The following is a 23,583-nucleotide window of genomic DNA, read 5'->3' on the forward strand; positions in this document are numbered from 1 at the left end:
ATGAAAAGAGAGTTTTATTTTCTTTAATAGTTAGAATAGAAAACTGAGAGTCAGGAGTCTAGGGTTCTATTCTCTCTACTCCATCGTTGAATGACGTTGGTCAAGTCATGCAACTGTTGTGCCTCAGTTTCCCTGCATATAAAATGATGGTCTGGAGCCTTGATTCTCTATTTTGTTACAGCAGTTTTATGCAGTTCTATTGATCTGAGTGTTGAATCAAGCCCATTGATGTCTGTTGAGATGCATATCAAGATGTATTGACCCAGGCCAAACAGAGCTCAATATTTATCCCAAGGAACAATAAATCTTATTTTCACTCAAAGTGGATGTTACTATGTGTAACCATGCCAACCTCCCTTCCTTATTTGTTTGTGGAATGATTAACAGGGGGCTTCTGAGACCAGCTCCTCAATATGTCATGTCTCTAGTCCCAAAGTCAGGATTATTGACTCCCGAGGAGGCAGGGAAAATTTGATTCATCACATGATTATTCTCAGCCAGACATCAGTCAGAATTTTAATTGCACATAAAAATTGTACCTGACAGGGCTGTTTGCGAGGGTTAATAAATCTTCATAAAAAGCTTTACGGAGAGAGCTATATGCAGTACATGCAAATTATTACAGTCATTAACTATTTCTGTTCCATGCTGTCTACTACCAGGCACCAGAGTTTGGGTTAAAATTGAGATGTGACCAATCGTTATCCCAGCATTGAAAGTGTTGCTCTGGACTGGACAGCAAATGGATAAAACTGTATTTTAGGCAGTCAGAAAAATCTTGTTTCGACTTGCAAACTGAACTGTTTCTGCTGACTTTTGTCAAGCTACTTCCCTGATCATGATCACACCCTAAAGTAAAACCTTTGCCTAGTGAGGTTACTGACAGGATGGGTTAAATAGCTTGTTAAAAAAGTACTCTAAAATTACTAGGAAAAAATATCCTAAATATATACTGATCGCACAAAAGCACCTTTATTTACTTTAGTTTATTTCTGGGCTTACATTCACTGCAAAGAAGCAGCTGAGCAGAGTAATGTCTCACAGCAGATACATATTTTCAATTCATCTCTCTTTCCAACCCCACTCCCCTTGGGTGCCTCTCTGTCTGGGAAATTCCCAAGGCAGAGACTTGAATTTTTCTTCCATCTGGCCACATAGTGTCACTGTTGCTCCGCTTGTGCCTTATTTTGTCATCAGCAGAGGATTGGGCAGCATCAGGTGCTCAAAGCGATGTCTCAGCTGGGATTGTAGCCTTTGAGGATGTGATGAAGGACCTTCTTTAGGAAAGCTTGAAAAAAATATAATTCAGAACTTCAGATCTCTAATTCAGGGAGGGAGAAATTCAAATGACATCGGCCACATGAAGCTGCAGATAGTGCTTCATCCTACAATTTGTAGAGCAAACACACCGTTCTTGTACATACACCAGCTGACTGGTTGCATGTATATATAGGACTATGGATGTGGCTGGGCATGTGTGGCAATCTGTTAAACCTTGCGGCTGTTTGTAAAGCTGTGTGTCTTTGTGGCTCCATGTGGCTTCCTCTTTCCCCCTCCATTCACACAACCAAACAAACCACCTTGAACAACGTCTAACTAAACACAAGGCCCCACCACCTATCCTTCAAGACCTGTACCACGCATGGGATAGTCAGTAGCTCCTACCCCTGTTGTTCACCACTGCTGCAGCGGAACCTAGGTCAGGAGGAGGTTCCCTCTGTTATTCATTCGTCCTCTCATCTTGTTTCATTGACTGTGCCTGATGGTCAAGGAGAACAGCCTACAACAACATCAAATGAGATGCTTGTTGGATTACCCTGAGCTGCTTCCTTCCCCCGGTTGCCCAAGGATTCGTGTCTATGTCACATCCCAGTCATTTAATATGGGATGGGGAGGAGAATCCAATCTCACTCTCCAGTCTGGGGCGGCTCTAGGATTTGCGCTTCCCCAAGCACGGCGGCCCGCCGCGGGGGGTGCTCTGGTGGTCGCCGGTCCCGCGGGACCAGCGGACCCTCCACAGGCACGTCTGCGGGAGGTCCACCGGAGCCGCCTGCCGCCCTCCCGCAGGACACCGCCCCAAGCGCGCGCTTGGCGTGCTGGGGTCTGGAGCCGGCCCTGTCTCCAGTACCCCTCAACCCTGTCTGCCAATCCAGATGAAAGGAGCTGAAGAGGCCTGCAAATCTGTGTGAGAGCAGCTGGGTGGTAGAGCAGAGGAAGGGGGAATCTATTGGATGCATTAGAGGAGGATCCCATTGCTGGAGAAGTTACTGTGGTGTACTGTTTTGCCTCCTCTTTCAATAGAGGACTATCCAATCATTAGGTTCACGCTGCTCAAGGGGATCCAGCTGCTGCTACCTCAGCCTCGGGAGGAAGTGGATTCTTCTACAGAGCAAAAGTGTAAGTAACGTTGCCCCTGAGGCTCTCTGACCTGGGAACCGAGTGCCTAGTGATGAGGAAGGAGCCTGGGAAATCAGTCTCCTGTCTCTAGTTATTCCTGTCCCCACCTGTGCAGTGCTGGGTTTACCATGGTGACATGGTGCTTGGCCCAGAGTCAGAAGGGGCCCTGGCCAGCCCAATTCCCCGGCTGGCTGAGTCAGCCAGGAAAGCTGCCCTGCCCCCACCCCACCTCTTCCCACCCCTGCTCTGCCCCAGGCCCACCCCCACTCCACCCCTTCCCCTGAGCTACGGCCTGGCTGGGGCTGCAGCAGGGGTCGGGCGTGCCCTGCACTCACTGGGTGGCGGGAAGGGGAAGCGGGGGCAGGGGGAAAAAGGCAGTGGGGAACGAAGGGGGTGGGATGGGGAGGAGATGGAGTGGTGGGGAACGAAGGGGGTGGGATGGGGAGGAGAAGGGGATAGGGAAAGGAGGGGCCCAGCATGCGGATCCTCTTGGCAGCAGCTGGGGCTCCTCTGTTAAACAGGCCCATCAAACCCTCACCCTGACAAGCCCCACCCCCCCTGCATCTGTATCACCCTGATGAGTTTTCCGCCCCGACATCCTCTCCACTGAGCCCCAAGCATCTACACCTGGACCCCCGCCCAAATAAACCCCACCTTCCCTGCACCCAGACCTCCCCCACCACACTGAGCTCCAACCACTTTCACTTGGTCCCCCCTGCAGACTCCCATTGCCCCTGCACCTGGAACCTCCCTGTGCATCCAGATCCCCCACTGAGCTGCCTGCATCCAGACTGCCCCACACAGAACCCTCTTACCCCCATCTGGATACTCCCACACTAAGTCCCTCTGCACTTGGATCCTGCTGCCAGGCTGAGCCTCCCTGCCCACATCTGGTGTGCCTGGCGCAAAAGGGGCAGGGCCCCAGGATGTTTCTGTGGCAGGTCTGGCCCTTGTGCTGTGTCAGGGTCAGGTTCAGCCTCACTGCCAAGTCCCTGTCCCAGGGGGGCAGGGGAGACTGCAGGTTATTCTCCCACCTCCATGCAGCCAGTGGTCTGTGCTTCCCATTGCCATGGTGGAGCTTCCACATTTATTTATTGTAAAAAAAAATTGCAGAATATTAAAATATTATGCACTGAATTTGATGCAGAATTCTCTCAGGAACAGGGGGCGCTGTACAGCTGTGATGGTGGGACTGTGAAGGGGGTCCTGGACAGTAGGGGATCTGTGGGTGGGGGAGCTGGGCAGGGGGTATGGTGTGCAGGATGCTGTGCAGTTGCAGTGGGAGGTCAGTGGGAGGGGTCTCTGGGCAGGGGGTGCTGGGCATAGCGGGTCCAGAGGCATTGGGTATAGGGATCTGTGGGGGAAGTCTCTGTGGGAGGGGGTACTGGGCGTAAGGGCAGGGCACTGGGCAGGGGGGCAGTGGGGAAGGGGCACGCTGGCAGCACAGGACTGGGCAGGCCAGTGTGCGTCTAGCAGTTGTGGGTTTGTAAACAGTGCCCTTGTGCTAGGCTGAGTGGAGCCATTCCCACTGCGCTTCACTGCCCACAACCGGTCCCTCGCTCATCGGACCGGCCCCCATCACATGCCCTATTTCCCCAATGAGGGCCCACAAATAGGTCTGGCGCTGAGCCCACAAAAAGTTAACCCAGCCCTGCACCTGTGTAGATGTTGCCAGGCCACCTTGGGAGCATCACGTCCCCCTGCTGATCTCTTTACCCCAAAGAGAACTTAGGAATGCTCTTTCTCTTGAGTTCACCTTCCCATCTGCCCAGGAAAAAAGATGCTTAGATGTTAGAATGTTGCTGGTTGCTTGTGTGGAGGGGGCCTGCAGGGTGATTTTCAATTCATGATGGAAAGTTCTCTCGGGTTTTGTCTCAGCATCGTCTGGAAGCCTCAACTGGAAAAAGCCTCCATCTGGCATCTGCGTGACCCAACAGATCGGGTAGGTAATGACTGGGAAACCTCATCTCCTTCCATCTAGACCCTGTGCGAGTGCCCAGCATGAGATGGGAAATCACTCACTTCCTAGGCTGAGTACAAATTTTGTGGGCATGCCAGCAACCTGTCCCCCGCAACCTACCCCAGGGCACAATGAAAAATGGAGAAAGTAACCCCAGCTGAAGATGACTACAGACAGGGGCGGCTCTAGACATTTCGCTGCCCCAAGCACGGCGGTATGCCACGGGGGGGCGCTCTGCCGGTTGCCGGTCCCGCGGCTCCGGTGGACCTCCCGCAGGCATGCCTGTGGGAGGTCCACCGGAGCCGCGGGACCAGCGGACCCTCCGCAGGCATGACGCCGAAGGCCACCTGCCTGCCGCCCTCCCGGCAATCAGCAGAGCGCCCCTTGCGGCATGCCGCCCAAGCACACGCTTGGCGTGCTGGGGCCTGGAGCCGCCCCTGACTACAGAATAAGGGCGGCTTCTGTTCCTGGCTCTGCCACAGACTCCCAGTGAATTAACTACTCTCTCAGGGCCTCATTTTGCCATCTATAAAGTGGAGATAACAACACTTCCCTTCCTCAGGCATTGTGAGATTGAATCTTTGGAAGGCACTCTGATCCTGCAGCAATGGGAGCAGAGAGGGACTCCGAAAGACTGGATACTCTCCAGTGCTTTGTCCAGTTCAGTTCCAAACAGACCAAGGGAGAGAGTTTGGGAGATTACGCCCAGTCCAAGACACCTCGCCATTGGGATAGCTTCCCTGATAGTCAGGCTTTTCATTTCACTGCTTCTGGTTAAGAGCCCTTGGACCATTCTGAACTCTAACTCCAGAGGAGAAAGTAGAAGTAGGACTAAGTCTAGATGGAGTCAGGATAGGTTGATGAATAATATGTACAGACACATACTCATGGATCAAGGACCAGGGCCAGAGGGAGTGGTGGGACATGCTGAAACTTGTTCTGCTTTTGAGGAAATGACTGTATCCATGACAACATTTGCATCATACAAACCAAAACTCACTAGGGGTGGATGGGATTGTTGGCTTCTCAGCTTTGTTGCAATTCCAGTGCATTTGTATAGCACAGGATCAGTGCCCTCCTGTCCCTCGCCCATCGTGGATTAGCATTGCCTGACGTTCTTGCTCTTTTTCCTTCAGGCAACAGCTTCAAGATGCTTCTAAGAAGCCATCCTAATCCATCCCCGTTTTCACGGTTTGAGTGCACCCAGAGGCTGGCTCTGAAGGCGCGGCAGGACTGAGGTGCACTAGCAGGGCCGTGGTGGGAGGTCTGGACTAGAATACCAGGGGTTGTGGCAGTTCAGGCATTAGGTGCTTTGGCAGACCTATGGGTTGCACAACACCTGTTCTCATAGTCCTTGGCTGTGGACAATGATGGCATCTTCTGCCTTCAATAATGTTCTTTAATCACTGGCCCCTTCCCCCATACAGAAATAAGTGGAAGCAAAAGAAAGAAAGAAAGAAAGGTCCCGGGAGGGAGGCCTAGGCACTAGGACAGGCAGTGCCTGCCCACCCCTCCACTTGGGGGACAATAGCAGAGCAGCCAGCCAGAAACTCCAGCCAGCAGGGCAGGAGCAGCCAGAGCAGAGACCTCTAGACATCGCAGTCAAAACTGTAGCCAGTTCTGACTTTCCCTGCCCTGACTGGCTGTTTGCTCCAACCCTCCCTCCCCCTCATCACAGTATCTTCACCTCACCTTCAGTCCACACCTGCCCGTCTTATCTTCTCCTCCCCTGCCCCGTCCCCTTCACCTCCCTTTCCATTTGGCTGATCCCCTCCTAAGTAAACCCACCCCTCACCCTGGCCCCAAATAGCTGTAGAACGAACATGACGTTTGCTGCCATCCCGCTGATCGCTCCGCTTGTGTGTTAGACCCCTTCCCCCAGCCTGGGGCTGTCTACTCTCTAGAGACAATATTGTCTCATTGTTTCCTTGTACTTCCCTGTCGGTCCATCTCCACCTGTTGTCTCATCTTGAGATTCTAAGCTCTTCGGGCTGGGGCTGTCTTTTTGTTCTGTGTTTGTCCAGCTCCTAGGGCTGTGGTCCATCACTGGGGCTACTAGGCACTTCCGTAACACCAATAAATAATAATTAATAGGTCTGCTGCTTAGGTGTATTGATTCCCTGGGTGTACTGCTCTTGTCCCAGTTCCAACAACTTACACAAAGTAAGCGGGCCCTCTCTGTGCCTTTGAAGCAACATTGCAGGAGAATCTGGTCTCTCTGTAAGGCCTTGTCTACCCTGGAGATATGCCCCAGTTACAGCCACCAGTCGCCAGCCACCAAGGTAGCTGCACCAGTACAAACCCCCAGTGTGGGCAGGCAAAAGCTCTACAAGCTGCAATTTGCGCTGGGGGAGCTTGAGACTGCTTGAAGCCGGGGCAAGCTGCATCGTTGCTAACCTAACCGCAGTTTAAAGCCGTTTTGCCTGCCTACACTAGTGCAGCTACCGCGCTGGCTGAAATCCCCAATGTAAACAAGGCCTAAGAGAACTGTATTCATCCCCCACTATCCTTCTCGCTTGTTAACTGCCCAGAGGTCATTGCAGCCTGTGATGTAAAGTGTTTTTCCCCTCCACAGAGACAGCGGGAAGCCTAGTGCTCTGATGTTATTAGTGGATGCTGCAATGGTTGAAAAATGTTCCGAGTTTCAAGCAACATGCACATGCACAGAGAAACTTTCTGCTCAGATGCTAGCAAGTGCAGAGAATAAAAGGTTCTGTTCGCTAGATGTGTTCCTAGTGCCCTTCTGTCTGCCTCTAATGAAAAATAGCAGAGCAACCTCCACGGTGAATTCCTGTCCCTTCAGACTCTAAACAAACCACATGAGCCTCTGAATCCATCTCCTGTTCTCGCTCTGATCCCCTTTTTGGAGATGCTAGAGAACTGGAGGCAAAAAAAATAAATAAATCCCACCAACCTCTGTCCACACGGCACAAATGCTCATAGACATAAAATGTCAGATCTGGAAACAGGTCAACAAAATACTGTGATGGGTTCTGGATTATTTCCTTGAACCTAGAATAGAAAACAGATGATTTTACGTGGGGCATCCCAATTCACTGTAAAGTATCAAAGAAGTAGGTTTTCCCACTTTTCATCAGCCTTGAGAGAATTTCCTGGAAACAAACTAAGGTCCATGCTCTCCCTGCTTTGCATCTGTGGCTTCTTCCTTTCTCACCCTTATTCTCCTGCCCAGGGATTTAAAAAAATCACTTCACTAGTGGGGGGTGGGAGTTTGGCTACTAGTTTTCAAAATCTGGTTGCAAAATGCACTTAAAGTTGTTTTTTTTATAATGCTGGAAGTGAAAAAAGGACCCCCTCCCACCCAACTCCCCTCGCAGCCCCCCAGAACTATCTTCATCTGGGACATCAATCCCGATACGACCACTTACCATTGCGGTTTTGCACCATAGTGCGCCCCCATATTTCTGATGAACCTCAACAGGTCAGTGACAGTATCTTTATAGTGGCGTCTCTCTTTCATGTCTTCCAGAACAGCTTGATCAATCTGAAAAATGACCCATAAGAGATCGGTCAGTCCATGAGGTTCCCATACCAAAGAAAATACTCTCCTCCTTCCCTCTCCTTCTTGTCCCTTGGCTACTGCGACCTCCCACACTGGAAACATAGTCACTATCCCATTATTTCTTATATTTTCAACAGAATTTTATAGCTAGAGTGATAATTACGGCTGTATAATTGTTTCCATCATAACCCCCTACTGTCAGTCACTCAGAGCTCTCCAAAACTTTTCACGTCTCAGGCTGAAATTTTTCAGGTTCAGTGTCTGTCTGGGAGTGAATTGGGCTGGTTTGGTTTTTTCACAGAGTATGAGCTAAAACAATCCAGCTGTTAAGAACATGTAAAAAAAAAAAAAAAAGAACCTTCCCTATTATAAGCAAAATCACCACCCAGCCTTGCAACCCCTGAGAGCCAAAAGGACAAGATCAAAGAAAGCTGAAATTTAGCTGGGAGAAAATAAACCAATGTAAAGAGAAATACCTCTGGTGGCTTTGTTTCTGCAATTTGCAGGGTCTTGAAATCACAGTTTGCACATGCACAGTGCTTTGTACAAGTACAGGGTTTTTTTAGCCATTCTTAGCAGAGTTCTAAATGCAGGCATGCGGCACTGCACGTGTGCATGGCTAGCCTAGATGCACTGTGAGCATGCACAGCTATGTTACGCATTGAGGCCCCAATCCTGCAAGCTCCTTCATGTAGGCAGCCATTATATCTGTACAGAGACTCACTGAAATATCATAGGGGGCTACCCACACAGAACAATTTACACAAAGGCCTCAGTGAGTGTACATTTACTGCACACCAAAAGTATTCGTTCCAACAGGTAGGGCTCCACAGAACCTTTTGCACTACTGACTAAGGTGCACAGTCACTGCACATCTGATACAGAGAATTCTGGTGGGTACAAACCATTCTAAGTTATGGAATTTTTTTTCCTTTCAAGCCATAGGAATCCCATCAAGAGTCAGGAAGTGCCATAGTTAAGATTGTATATGCAACCTTAACTGCCCTTATACATAATGCATAGTATTCAGGACCAAATTCATGTAACAGTTCAGAATTTGGCTCAGAGACTCTAATTACATTATATACTATTTGTCAAATAATACAACACAACACAGGTTTTCCCCCCTAAAACCCTGAAAGGCGCATCTTGTAAGGTGTGCAGTGAAGGCTTGATCCCTGACACCGATGGAAAGGCTCCCATTGAGTTCAGAGGGCAGTGGATCAGGCCCTGTGGAGCCCATTCACTACATATCTTCAGGTATGTACAAGGGGGCAGAGTTAGCGGAATGATGGTTTTATGGTTAAAGCACTGGACTGGGACTCAGGTGATCTGGCTCTGGATTCAAGTTTCCAGCAGACTCCCTGTGTAACAGACTCCCTCTGATTCAATCTGTGCCTCCATTCTCCATTTGTAAAATGAAAATTATACTTTCTTTCTCCCACCTTCTCTCTCTCGTCTATTTAGATTTTGAGTTCCTGAGGGCCGGGATTATCTCTTACTATATGTTCATGCAGCACCTAACATGATGGAGCCTTGATCTTGGTATGGGCTGCTAGGTACTACTTTAATACAAAAATAAATAATAATTAGCATTAAATGTGTAACCTTAATTTTGTCTTTTCCTGATTTCTGAGTGCTTAAGTGTGCAGCCTGCATGATAGTATGTGGGGGAGGGGATTTGGAATGAAAAAACGGCAAAAAATATACTTGAAAAAGGTACAAAACTGATGAAGTTTTCAGATATTTAAAATATGAAATGGCAATATAGGAAAAACACAATGCAGTTTCTTAAGAAGAAACTATCTAAAGTATATTTTAAATATCAAATGTATATTATCAATTTGGCAAACCAATTCAGATTCCATTTTGTACAGGAATCCACTGATAATGAAGTTATTTAGTATCAGTGCACTGGAAAACTACATATATTGGATGATGCCTTGATTATGTGTCAATTTCATTCTGCCAAATCCCTTGGTTGGCCATTAGCTGCTTTTGATCACTAAATCAAACAGGCTTTGGCACGAGGGCCTCCATTTTACTTTGCAATGCACAGGTTGAGTAATAAAAAGCATTTATGGATTCCTTCAGCCTTGCCACCAGCAACAGGTATCCTGTCTTTGAAGACATGGTGGACACAGAACATGAGCAGACTGAGAAAAGGTTGAATACAGGCAGTAGTCCAACCAACCATCAAGCAGAAAGGACTATGATGACGCTACCAAGAAGAGAGAAAAGGAAATTAATCTTGATCCACAGTAAGGAATCTGGGCTGAGACATCTGTGGCCCACATACAGAAAAACGTAGGGCCTACAAGTCTTCAGGGACACCCTTCCTAGTACAAGCTGCCTATTGTTATTTATTTTATGATTTAAATGCCAGCAGCATGCTGGGTGCTGTATAAGACACTAATTGACAACGGTCCTAGCCCTGGAACATTTGCACTATACAACAAAGATACAGAGAAAACAGGACACAGTGGGAAGCCTATTTGGAGGATTATTCTTAATATATGATTAGCTGATTAAAGCTTACCTTCTTAGTCCACTGGTAGAAGTGCTTCTCAGTTGTTGCCTTATTGCAATTCAAAGCTTTCACAATCTGACTCTCAGCATTGTAGTTTTCGATGTCTGGATTATTCCCAACGTCCATAAGAAACTCAAACCTGCTGTGGAATTGAAAGAGAGGAAGAGATGGCCTTCAAGAATGCATACCTGCTATAGAGTTGAAGGTGAGCACATTTATTATCCCAGAGTGGGGAGGTGTTGGCAGGAGCATTGCAGCTATTGTATCTATTGTTTGAGACCTTAGAACTATTGTTAATGACACTTACCTCTCATGGGTCCAGAAAAAGGGGTGGTGGAGCAAGTCTCCTAACTGAACTGAGTTTCCTCCATGGGGGGAGACCAAACTTCTTATGAGATCTTCAATCTCCAAGTGACCCTGCAAATCTGTTGGACATCTTGCAGCCACATCCTCTCCGTCAGGTCTATCAAAAGGGACCTCACCCCCTGTTACAACATATAGGACCAACCTTCCGAGTGCCTGAGCAGGAGAACAAGCATCAGAATATTTCACTTCCAGAGCCAAAACCTCCAGCAGAGAGAGCATACAGGGTTTGATCCTGCTCCCCTTGAGTTCAGAAGGAGCAGGACTGAGTCCATAATCTGCATAGATTCAGTTATATATTCATCCTATGGGCCAAATTCTCTTTGGTCTGCTATTCTCAAGAAACAGCAGGTATAGCACCTTTACCAAAAATAGATATATCAATTGATAATATCTCCCACATAACAGGATCCCTTAAAAGAAGCTGTTTTGATACTGAAATCAAGGTTGTTGGGCTTTTAAAAAAAATGCTGCATGTAAAATAATGGAATCCATGGATCAAGGTTAAGGTTGTTGTGTTGTAATGAAATACACCTCTACTCTGATATAACGCGATCCGATACAACACGAATCTGGATATAACGCGGTAAAGCAGTGCTCCGGGGGGGGTGGGGCTGCGCACTCCGGCAGATCAAAGCAAGTTTGATATAACGCGGTTTCACCTATAACGTGGTAAGGTTTTTTGGCTCCCGAGGACGGCGTTATATCGGGGTAGAGGTGTACACATTTCTTTAGGCTAAGAAAGGATAACATGCTTATGTTTATTTTTACATGGGTGTAAGATGTTATGATGTTTTAACTATTCATTTCCTTGCTGTTAGAGGTCTGGGTTTTGTAAATGATGTGGTAGTTAAATAAATTGTTTAACTATCTTCACCATTTTTTTAAATGAATTTTTTTTTCTTTTGGGGAGTTGGATGAACAATTTAATCAGTGGATGAACTGCTTTGCCTCTGCTGTATTCCCATAGACCTAAATCCTGCAAAGGTTAACACGTCTGCTTAACTTCACACACAGTGAGTGATGCCACTGAAGTCAATTGGATTGGGGCCTAAGGCCTGTTTTAGGTATCTGTTACCCTCCCTTTACTGTGCATGTAATATAAGGAAATGACTCGTCCTTCAACAGTTTTATTTATCTTTTCTCAGTGGGTGGGTTGCAACCCCAGGGAGTCATGAAAGGTAACCAGCGGTGTTATGAGGCATTGACATTTTTAATTATAACCTAAAGCAAAGAAAATCTCGCTCCACCACTCCCAATACACCTTACCCTTCAAAATCAAGTATTCTCTGTCAACCTCTCAAAACACACATACAAATAAATTATATAAGCTTAGCATTATCACTGATCCTTTTTTATCCTTACTCTTATAGTAAATGTAACGAGGTTGCAACATTTTTTTAACTTTCAGTAGCGGGTTGCCAACCTGAAAAGGTGGAGAAACACTGATCTGCAATAAAAGAAACTAAAAAGTAACTTAGCTATAGCTTTGCAGCCAATTTTTGTCTGTTTCATTTTAAATGAACGCTAATAAATATATTACGGCAGTCAGCCCCTTTGCAGTTTAGAACATGCTGGCCATTTCAACCAGAATAGCAGAGATCCTCTTGTCAGATTAGTGCACATTGTAAATAGCAACTTGCAATAGCTCAGAGGAAAAAGTCTTCAATGTTCACCTCTTGTAATGCCCAAAGGCCTTGCTTCTGGCGGAGAAAATACCCTTTTCTATTAAAAATTCAATTTTCCTAGGAGCTATGTCAACTTCTTATGATCTACTGCAAGAAGCTGACCAGCTCTTGGTCAAATCGCCCATATGCTGCACTGTGTGCTGTAGGTGTCATGGCCATTGTATTTTTATATCAAGTTTAAAATAAACTGAAAACAAGATACATAGAAAAGACTATGGGCCAGATTGTCTCCATCTGTGTGTAAAGCAAAGGGACAGAACTTTGGTTTGTAAGATTTTCACATACATTGTTCCACCGATGGAGTTCCGTTTCATCTCCTACCCCCACTGGGCAAAGCAACTTCCTAACAATAGATCTGGCACTTGGCAGCCCCCTTCCTCCAAAGCTCCTTGCCTGCACGGCTCCAATGGACTGGTATAGCAATGAAAACAGTATATGTAGAAAAGAATTAAAAATATATATATATATATATATCACAAGATGTAGATCTAGCCAGGGAGAGTTGGCTTTGTCTAAAGAATAGATTGCAGTGCCACAAAAGGGCTGCAACCCTTTGATTTCTTGGCTGTTTCTGACACATCATTATATTAGCATGTCAAAATTACAGTATCAAGTAGGTCCCTTATCAGAAGTGACAGAACAATCCACTATTTCTATCACATGCACCTGCAATTTGTATTTTTTTTAGCAGCATTGGAATGTCCAAAAAATCAAGCCATCTGATTGGCTGATGCCAAATTGATTTCCTATCAACAATATTCTGACCGCCTGCATTGTCTATTTCTGTGTTTGAGTCTGCAGAGAACAATAACTGTGTTGTTTGTTGGGGGTTGGGTTAACCACGGCCCTTCCTTCAGTATAAATGTAAGAAATAACCAAGGTCCTTTATGGAATAGATAGCTGAAACAACAGAGGCCAGCACTCAAAACACCAGCCATGCAGATCAGGTCAGAAACTGAGCTACGTGGGAAGAGAGGTTTGAGGTATATTGTTTGTTAGAGATGGACTTGTGGCAGGGGGCAGAAACACACAGAGACAGACAGAGAAGGCAGCCAAGGCACAGGCAAAGATGTCCTTACAGCCTGATGCTGACAAAAGCTAAGAGACAGCACTTTTGTGAGAGTGCTGGCTGGGCAAAAGGCTTGGGACTGTGAGCAAAGAAACTGTCGCCTGCTGTTTGATTTCTTTTGTGTTCAGGGAAACTGGGCTTTATGTGCATTCTTTGTAAAGTAGCAGGATTGCATCAAAGAAATACTTGGTTCCATAATTTATTTCCTTTCCTAACAGAATCAACCCACAAGATTCCAAATGTTAGCTAATCACTTGGCTCAAAAGGCATAACCACATGTTATTCTTGTATGAGCAGAGAGGGCTAAGATCTCTCCCACCAGGAAATTTAAAAAAAGAAAGACTAGGGGAAAAAAAGAGAAAAGGGTAGAAAGTTGAAAAACTGTAAACACAATATTGGTATTAAGGAAAAGTACCTCCAAGTCTTCTTTGATTATAAGTTCCCTTTGACCTTCAGCAAAACTGCTACTCTTATCAAAATCTGCAAGGAGAACTTTATCATCCGCATCTATCAAAGCAACATGATTTGTTAATAGTAAATGAATGGCTCCTGTGCGGTGTTCCACCTTTCTATTGTGTGACTGAATTAACCCTTTGTTCCCTGGAGCAGGGTTACTCAGAGGGATGCCCTGATCCGTCCATATGATGGTAAAGCTGCAGAACTGCAGGCTTTGTTGCTGCTGAGATCAGGTTTCCTTTCCCCTTCTGTCTGTCTGACACACACAATATCCTTGTCTCACACAAATATACATACTACAGCATCCTTGTACACATGCATAATCCTTGTTGTGAAAACACACACACACACACACATACACACACACACAGTCACACCATGCAAGTCACTGGGTTTGAATCTTCTATAATACTTTGCTTTCTAGAATTTCTCACCCAGCCAGGCTGCAGGATTAAATGGAACTGAATGTAAAACACACAAACCTATCAAAATGTTACGTGGGTGCAGGTCCCCGTGGCCTAATTCCAAAGAGTGCAGATCTCTCACTGCTTCCAAGACTGTCTTGAGGATGTCATGATTATTGACTGCCTGTGCAGATTTGCTCAGATGATCCTCAAGGTTGCTCTCACAGAGAGAGAGGCAGAAGAGCTGGCAGTTGCCATGAGTCTCAGTCCCAAAAAGTTTTACCATATGCCTGTTGCTGTGGCAGTGACTGAGACACATGGATTCTCGTTTAGCCTTATCACTGCCAAGAAGGAATCTCTTCACAGCCACCTCTTTCCCCGCATGGAATCCCAGGTAGATGCCTCCTTCAGAGGTGCTCTCAATGCGGTAATACTCATCAAATATGATGCTGAGTTTTCCAATCTGAGGGGAATTTATACTGTGAAGACGCCATAGTTGCTCTCCCCAGCGTTTGCTGGTGGGTGCCCACTCTTTAGGAGGCTGATTATTAGTAGCCGTAGCACCATATTTGAGCAGCAGTGCCACCATTTCATTGTTGTAGTTCTCTTTGGCCGCAAAAATGTCACTACTATCAGCCCTGACTCCGTTCTCACATAACAGCTTGGCTATTTCCTCATGGTTGTGCTCCACAGCTATCTTCAGCGCTGTTTTGCCATCATTGCCCATGGCGTTAATGTCAACTTTGCCTGTCTTCAGTAACAATTCCACCAAATCCTGACTTTGCCTCTCTGCTGCCAGGATGAGCGAAGTCTTCCCATTTTCATCTCTTCCAGTAACATCAGCGCCACAGTCCAGCAGAAAGGAGACTATTGGCTCTATATTCTTGTTTTGTCTAAGTATGGTGTTCTTCTTCAGAGGCAGCCGTAACGCATGGATCAAAGCGTTCCTGCCAAAGTTATCACAGGCATGCACGCTGGCTCTCATCTCTTTCACAAGGGTTTTCACAGCTGAGAGGTGGCCATTCCTGGCAGCATCCATCAGGGCTGTTTCTCCGCCTTTGTACACTTGTCTTTGTTGTGCACTGACCATCCGGCCCAAATTCACATCCATCTCTTTCTCATCTGAGAAATTCTCATACAAGAATTTCAAGGCCTTCTCCTTCCCATACCAAGCAGCCTCCATAAAGGCTGTGAAGCCGTTGTTATCCTTCTCGTTTATTTCTGACCCCTTAGAAAGGAAGAGCTCCAAAAGGTTCACATTCCCCACTATGCCTGCTATAATAAAGGGGGTGGCACCATTGTCCTTTCTGGCATGTGGATCAGCACCCTGCTCCAGCAGAAGGTTAACGATCTCCTCCTGATCAGCCTGTACAGCGCTGTGCAGAGGTGTCCAACCACCTTCTACCTTGGAATTGACATCTACACCTTCCTCCAACAGCTGCCGGACTGTCTTTACTGAACCTTTTTTGATAGCATCATGTAACTGAGATGCTATGGCTGCTGCTGTTCCATTTCTGCAGCCGTTTGGTGCAGCCAGCTGGTTGTTGCCTGTGGCCTCCATGAAGGCTAAATCAGTGGCTGTGCCCTTTGCTCCTCTTTGTCCCTTGATGAGCAGTTTTTAGAACAAAATTTATTTCCCATACAATCGAGCTAGGAAGAAGGGTGTGGATCTACATCTGCCTTTGATGAGAGCAGCACATAGTGCTTCACTGTGCAGTCCTGAAGATTCCCTCAGGAGTTTTTTTCAGCTATTTCACCTGGTTAACAGAAAAAGTAGCATCGCCTGTTAATTTAATCCCAGAGTTTACAGTTGCAGTAAGTGTTCTTTAGAGCCATCCCTACTCTACTCCCCTCCCCTGTACTCCAGACTTATAATTATAATGAATTCATGGGAACAGAGTGGGAGATCATGTTTTTTAATGGACTAAAATGAATACTATTAAACTCATTTTCTTAATCCTGGTGTAAGGGGACCGTTGCCTCCTTACTAAAATTCAGTGGGGGTGTTTTGGTTGCTAGCTCCCAGCACTAAAAGGGGAGGGGTCGATGGGAAATCAGGACCCTGAGACTGACAGTCCCCAAGAACGATGGCGAGAGGCCAATGCTCCAGGTCAGCCTGATTGACAGGGCGGACAGGCTAATCAGGGAGACAGGAGGCCAGGGTGGGTCCCGTCCTCCCTGTGAGTTGGAACAGACAGAGTGGGGCCGAGCTAAGGAGAAAGCTGGGGGCCCAAGCTGAGCTGTAGAGCAGAGCCGTGCCAGATCCACAGGGGCCAGAGCTGCAGCCACAGAGCCAGAGACACAGCCCAGGGAGAGCAGATCCTGTGCTGGGAGCAGAGCTGCAGCCATGGAGCCAGAGACACGGCCCAGGGAGAGCAGATCCTGTGCTGGGAGCAGAGCTGCAGTCACAGAGCCAGAGACACGGCCCAGGCAGAGCAGATCCTGTGCTGGGAGCAGAGCTGCGGCCACAGAGCTGGAGACACGGCCCAGGGAGAGCAGATCCTGTGCTGGGAGCAGAGCTGCAGCCATAGAGCCAGGTGTGGTGAGCAACTGGGGCCAGCCAAGGGGAGGACCTTGGGCAAAGGGCCCAGTGCAGAAAGATATCCCCAGCCAAGGGTCCTTGCAGGCCAGGCTAGGAGGGGGATGTTAACCTGACGGGGAGCTGACGCTGGGAAGAAGGGTCCCACCACCCAAAGCCCGGAGGTGTGTGGCCACTACCATTGCAAGTGTCCAACCCGCAGCATCCCTGCAGCACAGCCAGGGCCTGAGAAGGAGGCCTGGGACCTACAAGGAACAGACTGCAAAGTGCCTTGATGTCCAGAGACACTGTTTGTAATGTTCCCTGCCACAGAGTGGGGTGATGTGTTTTCCTTCAACCTTTCCCATTTTTCCTTATTCTTTTCTTTAAATTAATTGTTAAGTAAACAACTTGTATTTGCTTTAAACTGTATGGAATAATCAGTGGGTCAGGGAAGTGCCCAGTGCAGAGAGGGTACCCCGGAGTGGGGACACCCTAGCCCCTGTCCTGGGTGACCACAGCAGGGTTGGGGGTCGAGCCCCCCAGGAATCCTGGGCCCAGCCTTGTTGGGGTTACGAGGACTCTGCCAGACAGGAGAGTGGAAGGGGAGCCCTCAAGGGCAGGGAGGCCTCTGGGTAAAGGAAGTGGGAACGAGGACTCAGATCCTTTCGCTAGCCCACTTCACCGGGGTAGTGCAGAAGCCAGGAAAGTTCCCCACAATAGCGGGACCATTCCCCCGCTTACGCTGGATTAGTGCCCAAATCCCAAGAGGTGAAAATCTACTGTGCACTAAAATGCTGTATTATGTAACCCCCTAAATGGATAGATCAATACATTCAGAGGGAGTGTGGAGTTGTCCCTTGCTCTCGATTGGGGAGGGAGGCCACTCCGCCTCACCACAGGCAGACAGCAAGTTTATAGGGGAAACTCCAGACCTCTGGGCAGGGCAGAGCCACAGCCAGTCTTTAGCCTGCAGTTGCCTGGCTGGGGCTGACAGCAAGGAACAGTCTAGGGGGAGGAGGAGCTCTGGCCCTGTGGGCAGGGCAAAGCCACAAACAGTCCTTAGCCCAGCACTTTCTGGCCGGGCAGACAGGAAGTGACAGTTTACAAAGGAGCTCTGGCCAGCTGGGTGGCTAAGTTCCCTGTAAACTGCTTGGCCGCACAGCAGCCTATATAGCACTGTGCAGGTACTCAGGGAACCAGCCCTGGCCTGGACCTGGAGCAGCTGGGACGCCCTTCCCCTGGCCCCTACTCAGCCCCAGACCTGCTGTGACTGGGGAAGGGGCACTTATCCCCAGCCCCTCCCCCTGCCGCACCGTCCTGCACCCCAAACCCATCATCCCTGGCCCCACCCCAGAGCCCACAACCCCCGCTGGAGCCTTCAGCCCCTGCACCCCAACCCTCTGCCCCAGCCTGGAACCCCTCATGCCCAGCCCCACCCAAGAGCCCTCATCCCAATCCTCTATCCCAGCCCTGAGCCCCTCATCCCCAGCCCCATCCCAGAGCTCACACCCCCAGCTGGAGCCTTCACACCTCTGCACCCCAACCCTCTGTCCCAGCCCTGAGCCCTCTCCCACACTCTGAACCCCTCAGCCCCACCCCCACCCCATGAATTTCACATCACCTCCATATTGGTGCACATAACAAAATTCATTTGCACACGTGTGGGAAAAATTAGAGGGAACACAGCTGGGTGGGCAGAGCAGGGAACATGCTTTTACCTAAGCCTCCTGGCTAAGGCAGCTGGCAAACACAGTCCCTAAGGCAGGGGCAGTCAGTAGGCGGACCACAGTCCAAATCTGGACAGCCAGATACTTTTCAGGGGACACGGGGGGCAAAGGTGACGTGTGAGCAGGGCACGCAGGGTCATATGCCCTCCCCCCCCCCATTTCTCCAGACACCTCTGGCAGCTGTGCTCTCAGTGTGTCAGTGCAGCGTGGGGAGGGAGCATGGCCGCTGGCTGAGCTCCTCCTCTCTCTCTCTCTCTCCCGCCCCTCCCCCCATATGGGGCTGTTTCCTCTTTCCTGCAGCTGGAGTCCCAGCACTGCTGTCTACTTCGCAGACCATCCAGACTAGCGTGTGTGGGGAGGGGGGGGGACACCTCTCAGGAGGGGAGGAGAGGGAGAGGGAACAGGGCATGGGCCAGCCCCTGGTGCAGAGTTCGGAGTGGGGACAGGGCACAGGCCAACCCCTCAGAAGAAGGGGGGGAGGGAACAGGGCATGGACCAGCCCCATGCGCAGTGGAAATATTTTGGAAATATAGTCACACTGCGGTGGCGGTCACATGACCCTCCAGAACCTTTCATCTGTGCTTCCCTCCGCCCCAGCCACAGCTACATGCCGCCTCTGCATGCAGGCTGAAGCTGAGCTGGGGCTGGAGCATGCGGATCCATGCTTGTGCTCTGAGTGGTCCCCGGAGTCAACCTGTCCCACCCCAGCCTCGTGCCCCCAACCCATGAGCAGTCCCTGAAGCCTGCCCACCCACCCTGTTCTCACACCCCTGAGCCATCCCCGCCATAGGCGCCGACTCCGTGGCAGCCCCTCTATCAGCACCTCCCCCACCCCCAGCGCCTCCTGCCCACCGGGGAGCCCCACGGATCAACACCTCCCCCTCCTTCCTAGCGCCTCCCGCCCACCATGATCAGCTGTTTTGTGGCATACAGGAGGCTCTGGGGCAGAGGGGGAGGGGGCGACTGGATGGGAAGAGACGGTGTGGGGGTGGAGCAGGGATGGGGCAGGAAGAGGCAGGGCGGGGCCTTGGGGGAAGCAGTGGAGTGCGGGCAGGGCCTGGGGCAGAGCCAGGGATCTAATACCCCCCTGGCACCTTGGAAAGTTGGCACCTGTGGTCCCCGCAGCACCCCCACCCTGGCCTCATGTCCTCTCCAGCCCCCATACACAACCCCAACCGGCCTCTTTCCCTCCACAGGCCATCTACTTCTGCCACATCCCGGCCTCCCACCATCTCCCCAGGGCTGCTATCTGGAGTCCCCTTGGTCCCTCCTGCTACCCAGTGCCTCCTTCCTGCCCCTCTGCTATCCTAGCCCCAGAAGGGGCATCACACTGCTGGCTGGATCATGGTCCAACAGCTTCACCTCCTAGCTATGAGCTCAAAGGTACTCACACGCTCACACCCTGCTTTGCTGCTCAGATCCCAGCCCATACCCATTCCTCCACCCCCATCTCTGCTACTTGGCTCAACTGGGGGCACAGAGGAACATTGCAGGGGGGGGGGAAGGAGGGCAAGCAGCAACACCAGATGACTCCAGCCAGCTCCATGCCTCCTGTTTTCAGTTGAGGGAAACAAGGTCACCTAACTCTCCGGGCAGGGCGGGCGGGGAGCTGATAGGCAATTGGGGAGCTTGTAGGGATAATTGGGGGTTAAGGAAGAGAACTGGGGTGGGTGGGTCTGGAGTGGACCCTGACTATTCCTTGACCAAGAAATTTGGACCTTGACAAAAAATAATTGTCTGCTCCTGCTCAAAGGGCTCTGGGCAGGGTGGCACAGAGCAGTGAGCAGACTTCTGCCAAGGCCTCCTGGCTAAAGCAGCCTGCAAGCAAACAGTCTGGGGCCCGCAGTCTCCTGTCTGGGACAGACCACAAGCAACACACAGGCCCAGGGGTGGGGTTGGCAGCAGGGGATAAAGGGTCCTGGGCCCACCCTACTCCACCGGCTCCCAGACCAGGGGGCTAACAGTGGTGGATGGGTGTGCTGATGGGTCAGCGAGGGTCCGCCCACAACACGCTGACTCTCACTCTGGCAGCAGAATGGGATTAGAGTCTGGTCCCCCGGGGCTACTTCCTACCACAGTCGGGTGTAGGGCCCCATGGTCCAAAGATCCTTGTCTCCTCAGAGTACTCGGCCTCTGGCAGCTCTGGCAGCTCCTCGGGGTCCTTGTCTGCCTCCACTAACTGCAAGGCATCAATCCACTCGGGGGCTGGGCCGGGATCTTGCAATGGCTTTGTCACATCCGCTCCCTCCCATGACCTAGCAGCAGCTGAGCTCCAGGGCTCTCCTTTTCCTGGCTCTCTCGTAGAGAAGGAGGAGGATGGATTTGGCTCCGCCCAGTCCTCCTCACTACAGAGTGTTGCAGACATAGGAGTACACTGAACAGCAATGATTTTTTACATTAATCTAGGGCATGGGGAGCCCTCCCCTTTGAAACCTTAGCCCGAGGAGCCCTACCTCTGCAACCCTATCCCTATCTAGAGAAGCCCTACCCTTTGGACCCCTAGCACTAGCCTGGGGAGCCCTCCCCTCAGGAACCCTGACCCTATCCTGAGAAGCCCTAAAATTTGGGACCCTGACTTACCAGGTGCAGTGAGTTATATAGACCCGTGGTGCCTGTGCTCCAGCAATATTCAGGGCCCGGGGGCCCAGCTCCACCAATGTTCGGGGTCAGGTCTCTTCCCCAGCCCCGCCTGCCGCCCCCATGTGCCTCCCCTGTGCGTCCCTGCCTGTGCCCTGGGCAGCTGCCCCCTGCAGCTCCGCGCTGTGCTCTGCCCTGCCGGCTCCCAGCATTCACTGCCGCCACAGGCTCCTAGTGCCTCCCAACCACTAGTGCCAGGGCAAGCTGACCCAGCCTGACCCTGACCCTGCCCTTCCGCCTTGGACAGATGGACCCTTCCCTCTTCCGGCGAGACCCTCCACCAGCACTGGGGGCCCCCTCACCTGCAGTCACCACATCTGCCCCACGCTGGGCAAGGGGCAGCCCCATCCCCCAGTGAGGCTACAATGAGGGGCAACAGCAGGGGAGGAGGCGCACACGTGATGGCAGCCCCCCACCCACCCACCAAAAGGGAGGCGAGGGGGCTTCCTGGACATGAGAGGGGCCCTAGGAGTATGCGCAGTAACAGTGGTGCAAGGTGAATGTGCTGCCTGGGGCGGGGGGGAGGAGAGGGGACCCCTCCCCCGAGTTCACTGCTGCCGGTGGGGGGAGGGCTGGGGGGAGTCCTCCTCTCTGGCTCCAGCCAGGGGCAGCCTGTCTGCACCCCAAACTCCTCATCTCCAGCCCCACCCCACCCATATATATATATATATATATATATATATATATATATATATATATCAGCTTACAAGGCAGGTGTGGGGGGAGCGGGACTTGGACCCATTCTGGGCACCACCAAAAATTATACAAACCTGGCCGGCCCTGTGACTACACCCAGGTAGCCCTCCCCTTTGGAACCGTAACCCTATTCAGAGAAATCCTACCCTTTCAAGCCCTCCCCTCTGGAACCGTAACCCTAGCACAAGAAGGCCTGTCATTTGGAATCCTTACCCTAGCAATCAGAGCCCTACCTTTTGAAACCCTATCCCAAGACATCATGCCATGCAGAACCCCAACTCTAGCCCTGAAAGCCCCTGCCTCTGCAACTAATACTCTAGTTCGGGAAGACCTACAATTTAGAACCTTATCCCTATCCAGAAAGCCCTACCATTTGGAACCCTAACCCTCAGCAGTGAAAGTAGGGCGGTCTGGTCTGGTATGCCGTACCAGCAAGATATTTATAGTGGGTGCAGCGACCTGGAAAGACACAGGAGGAGCCGAGCTCCTCTGGCATGGCTGTACTGCCCCCAGCCCCGCCCCTGCCCTTCCATGGAGCTGTGTCTCCTCTGGCTCAATCTGTACAGCAGCAGCCCTGCCGGAGGACAGGGCTGGGGGTGTGGGGCTGGGAGTTCTACTCCTTTCTCCGCTAGAAGGGGCAATGGGGAAAGGAGCAGAACGTCGGCAGCTCCTTTGGTGGCTGTACCGCCCCCAGCCCTGTCCTCCGGCCGGGCTGCCACTGTACAGATGGAGCCAGAGGAGATGCAGCTCCATGAAAGGACGGGGGCAGGGCTAGGGGTTCTGCTCCTTTCCCCACTGCGGTTCCAAAGTTTCTGGTGCAGCAGGAGGAGGACAGAGCCTGTCCCCACCTCCAGGTAATGTGGATGGATCATGGGAAGGGGATGGGGAGACCGTGGGGGCCCCAGGCTGGGGGTGGGGTGGGGAGTAGTGACATGGAGGGTCACGTGGGGAGGTCATGTGTCCCCCCCCTTAGGTGGTGCCCCCACTCTCGTACTGGTAAGAAATGGATTCTACTTGCACCACTGCTAACTCTAGCTCTGAGAGCACCACCTCGGGAACCTAATCCCTATCCCAACATGTCCTACTGTTTGGCAACCTAGTTTGGGGAGCGCTGTTCTCTGGAACAAGACCCTTGTGCACAGACCCCTAACCCCTTGAAACATTCTATTCTGACATCTCCCGCCATTTGAAATCATAACCCTACCCAGGAGAGCATTAACCACTGGAACCCTAACCCTATCCTGAGAAATCGTACCATTTGCAACCTACCCCTAGCCCAGGGAGCCCTATCCACTAGAACCCTAGCCCAGGGAGGCCTATTGATAGGATCCTGAACCTAGCTCCAAGTACCCCACCCTTAGGAGCCCTACTCATTGCAACTGTAACCCTAGCCCGATTTGTTCTACCCATAGAAACCCTAACCCTAGGGCAGGGGGCCCTACCCACAGGAAATCTAACCCGGGGGGGGGGGAGCCCTACCCATAGGAACCCTAACCTGGAGGGGGTAGGGAGCCCTACCCAATGCAGTCAACCCGTGGAACTCCTTGCCAGAGGATTTTGTGAAGGCCGAGACTATAACAGGATTCAAAAAAGAACTAGATACATTCATGGA

At 50.4% G+C, this 23,583-nt stretch overlaps 2 protein-coding genes across 18 annotated transcripts in view; one reads left to right on the forward strand and one right to left on the reverse strand.

Moving 5' to 3' along the window:
* Window positions 1-10,345, forward strand: part of RGSL1 (regulator of G protein signaling like 1) — a 43,636-nt gene extending 33,291 nt beyond the window's left edge. For 6 of the 12 annotated variants that reach the window (XM_039484297.1, XM_039484301.1, XM_039484308.1 and 3 more), the window contains 4 exons: window positions 2,302-2,397; window positions 4,276-4,339; window positions 5,494-5,595; window positions 6,933-7,080. In XM_039484297.1, the coding sequence (XP_039340231.1) occupies window positions 2,302-2,397; window positions 4,276-4,339; window positions 5,494-5,530 (197 nt within the window). In that variant the 3' untranslated portion in view covers window positions 5,531-5,595; window positions 6,933-7,080. Of the gene's footprint in view, window positions 1-2,301; window positions 2,398-4,275; window positions 4,340-5,493; window positions 5,596-6,932; window positions 7,081-7,847; window positions 8,104-8,181; window positions 8,351-9,347; window positions 9,426-9,974 lie in introns of those variants that run through there. The other 6 variants (XM_039484303.1, XM_039484298.1, XM_039484300.1 and 3 more) reach the window with 6 other exon arrangements.
* Window positions 951-20,892, reverse strand: LOC120370121 (2-5A-dependent ribonuclease-like). 6 transcript variants are annotated; one of them, XR_005583629.1, is made up of 10 exons: window positions 20,712-20,892; window positions 14,469-16,147; window positions 13,946-14,037; window positions 12,747-12,872; window positions 10,718-10,929; window positions 10,420-10,552; window positions 7,747-7,862; window positions 7,272-7,369; window positions 1,666-1,780; window positions 951-1,288 (listed from the first exon to the last, which is right to left on the reverse strand). XR_005583629.1 is itself a non-coding variant. In XM_039484311.1 (9 exons), the coding sequence occupies exons 2-9, from the start codon at window positions 15,949-15,951 to the stop codon at window positions 1,236-1,238; spliced, it is 2,286 nt and encodes a 761-aa protein (XP_039340245.1). In that variant the 5' UTR covers window positions 15,952-16,147; window positions 20,712-20,892; the 3' UTR covers window positions 951-1,235. The 6 variants fall into 6 exon arrangements, 5 of the variants coding, with proteins under 5 accessions (XP_039340245.1, XP_039340244.1, XP_039340246.1 ...); XM_039484311.1 differs by lacking the exon at window positions 1,666-1,780 and having other exon boundaries at window positions 13,946-14,010; XM_039484310.1 differs by lacking the exon at window positions 1,666-1,780.
* Window positions 20,893-23,583: the final 2,691 nt, after the last annotated feature.

This window comes from Mauremys reevesii, linkage group 8 (genome assembly GCF_016161935.1).
Source record: "Mauremys reevesii isolate NIE-2019 linkage group 8, ASM1616193v1, whole genome shotgun sequence".
In the NCBI taxonomy this organism is placed as follows: domain Eukaryota; kingdom Metazoa; phylum Chordata; order Testudines; family Geoemydidae; genus Mauremys; species Mauremys reevesii.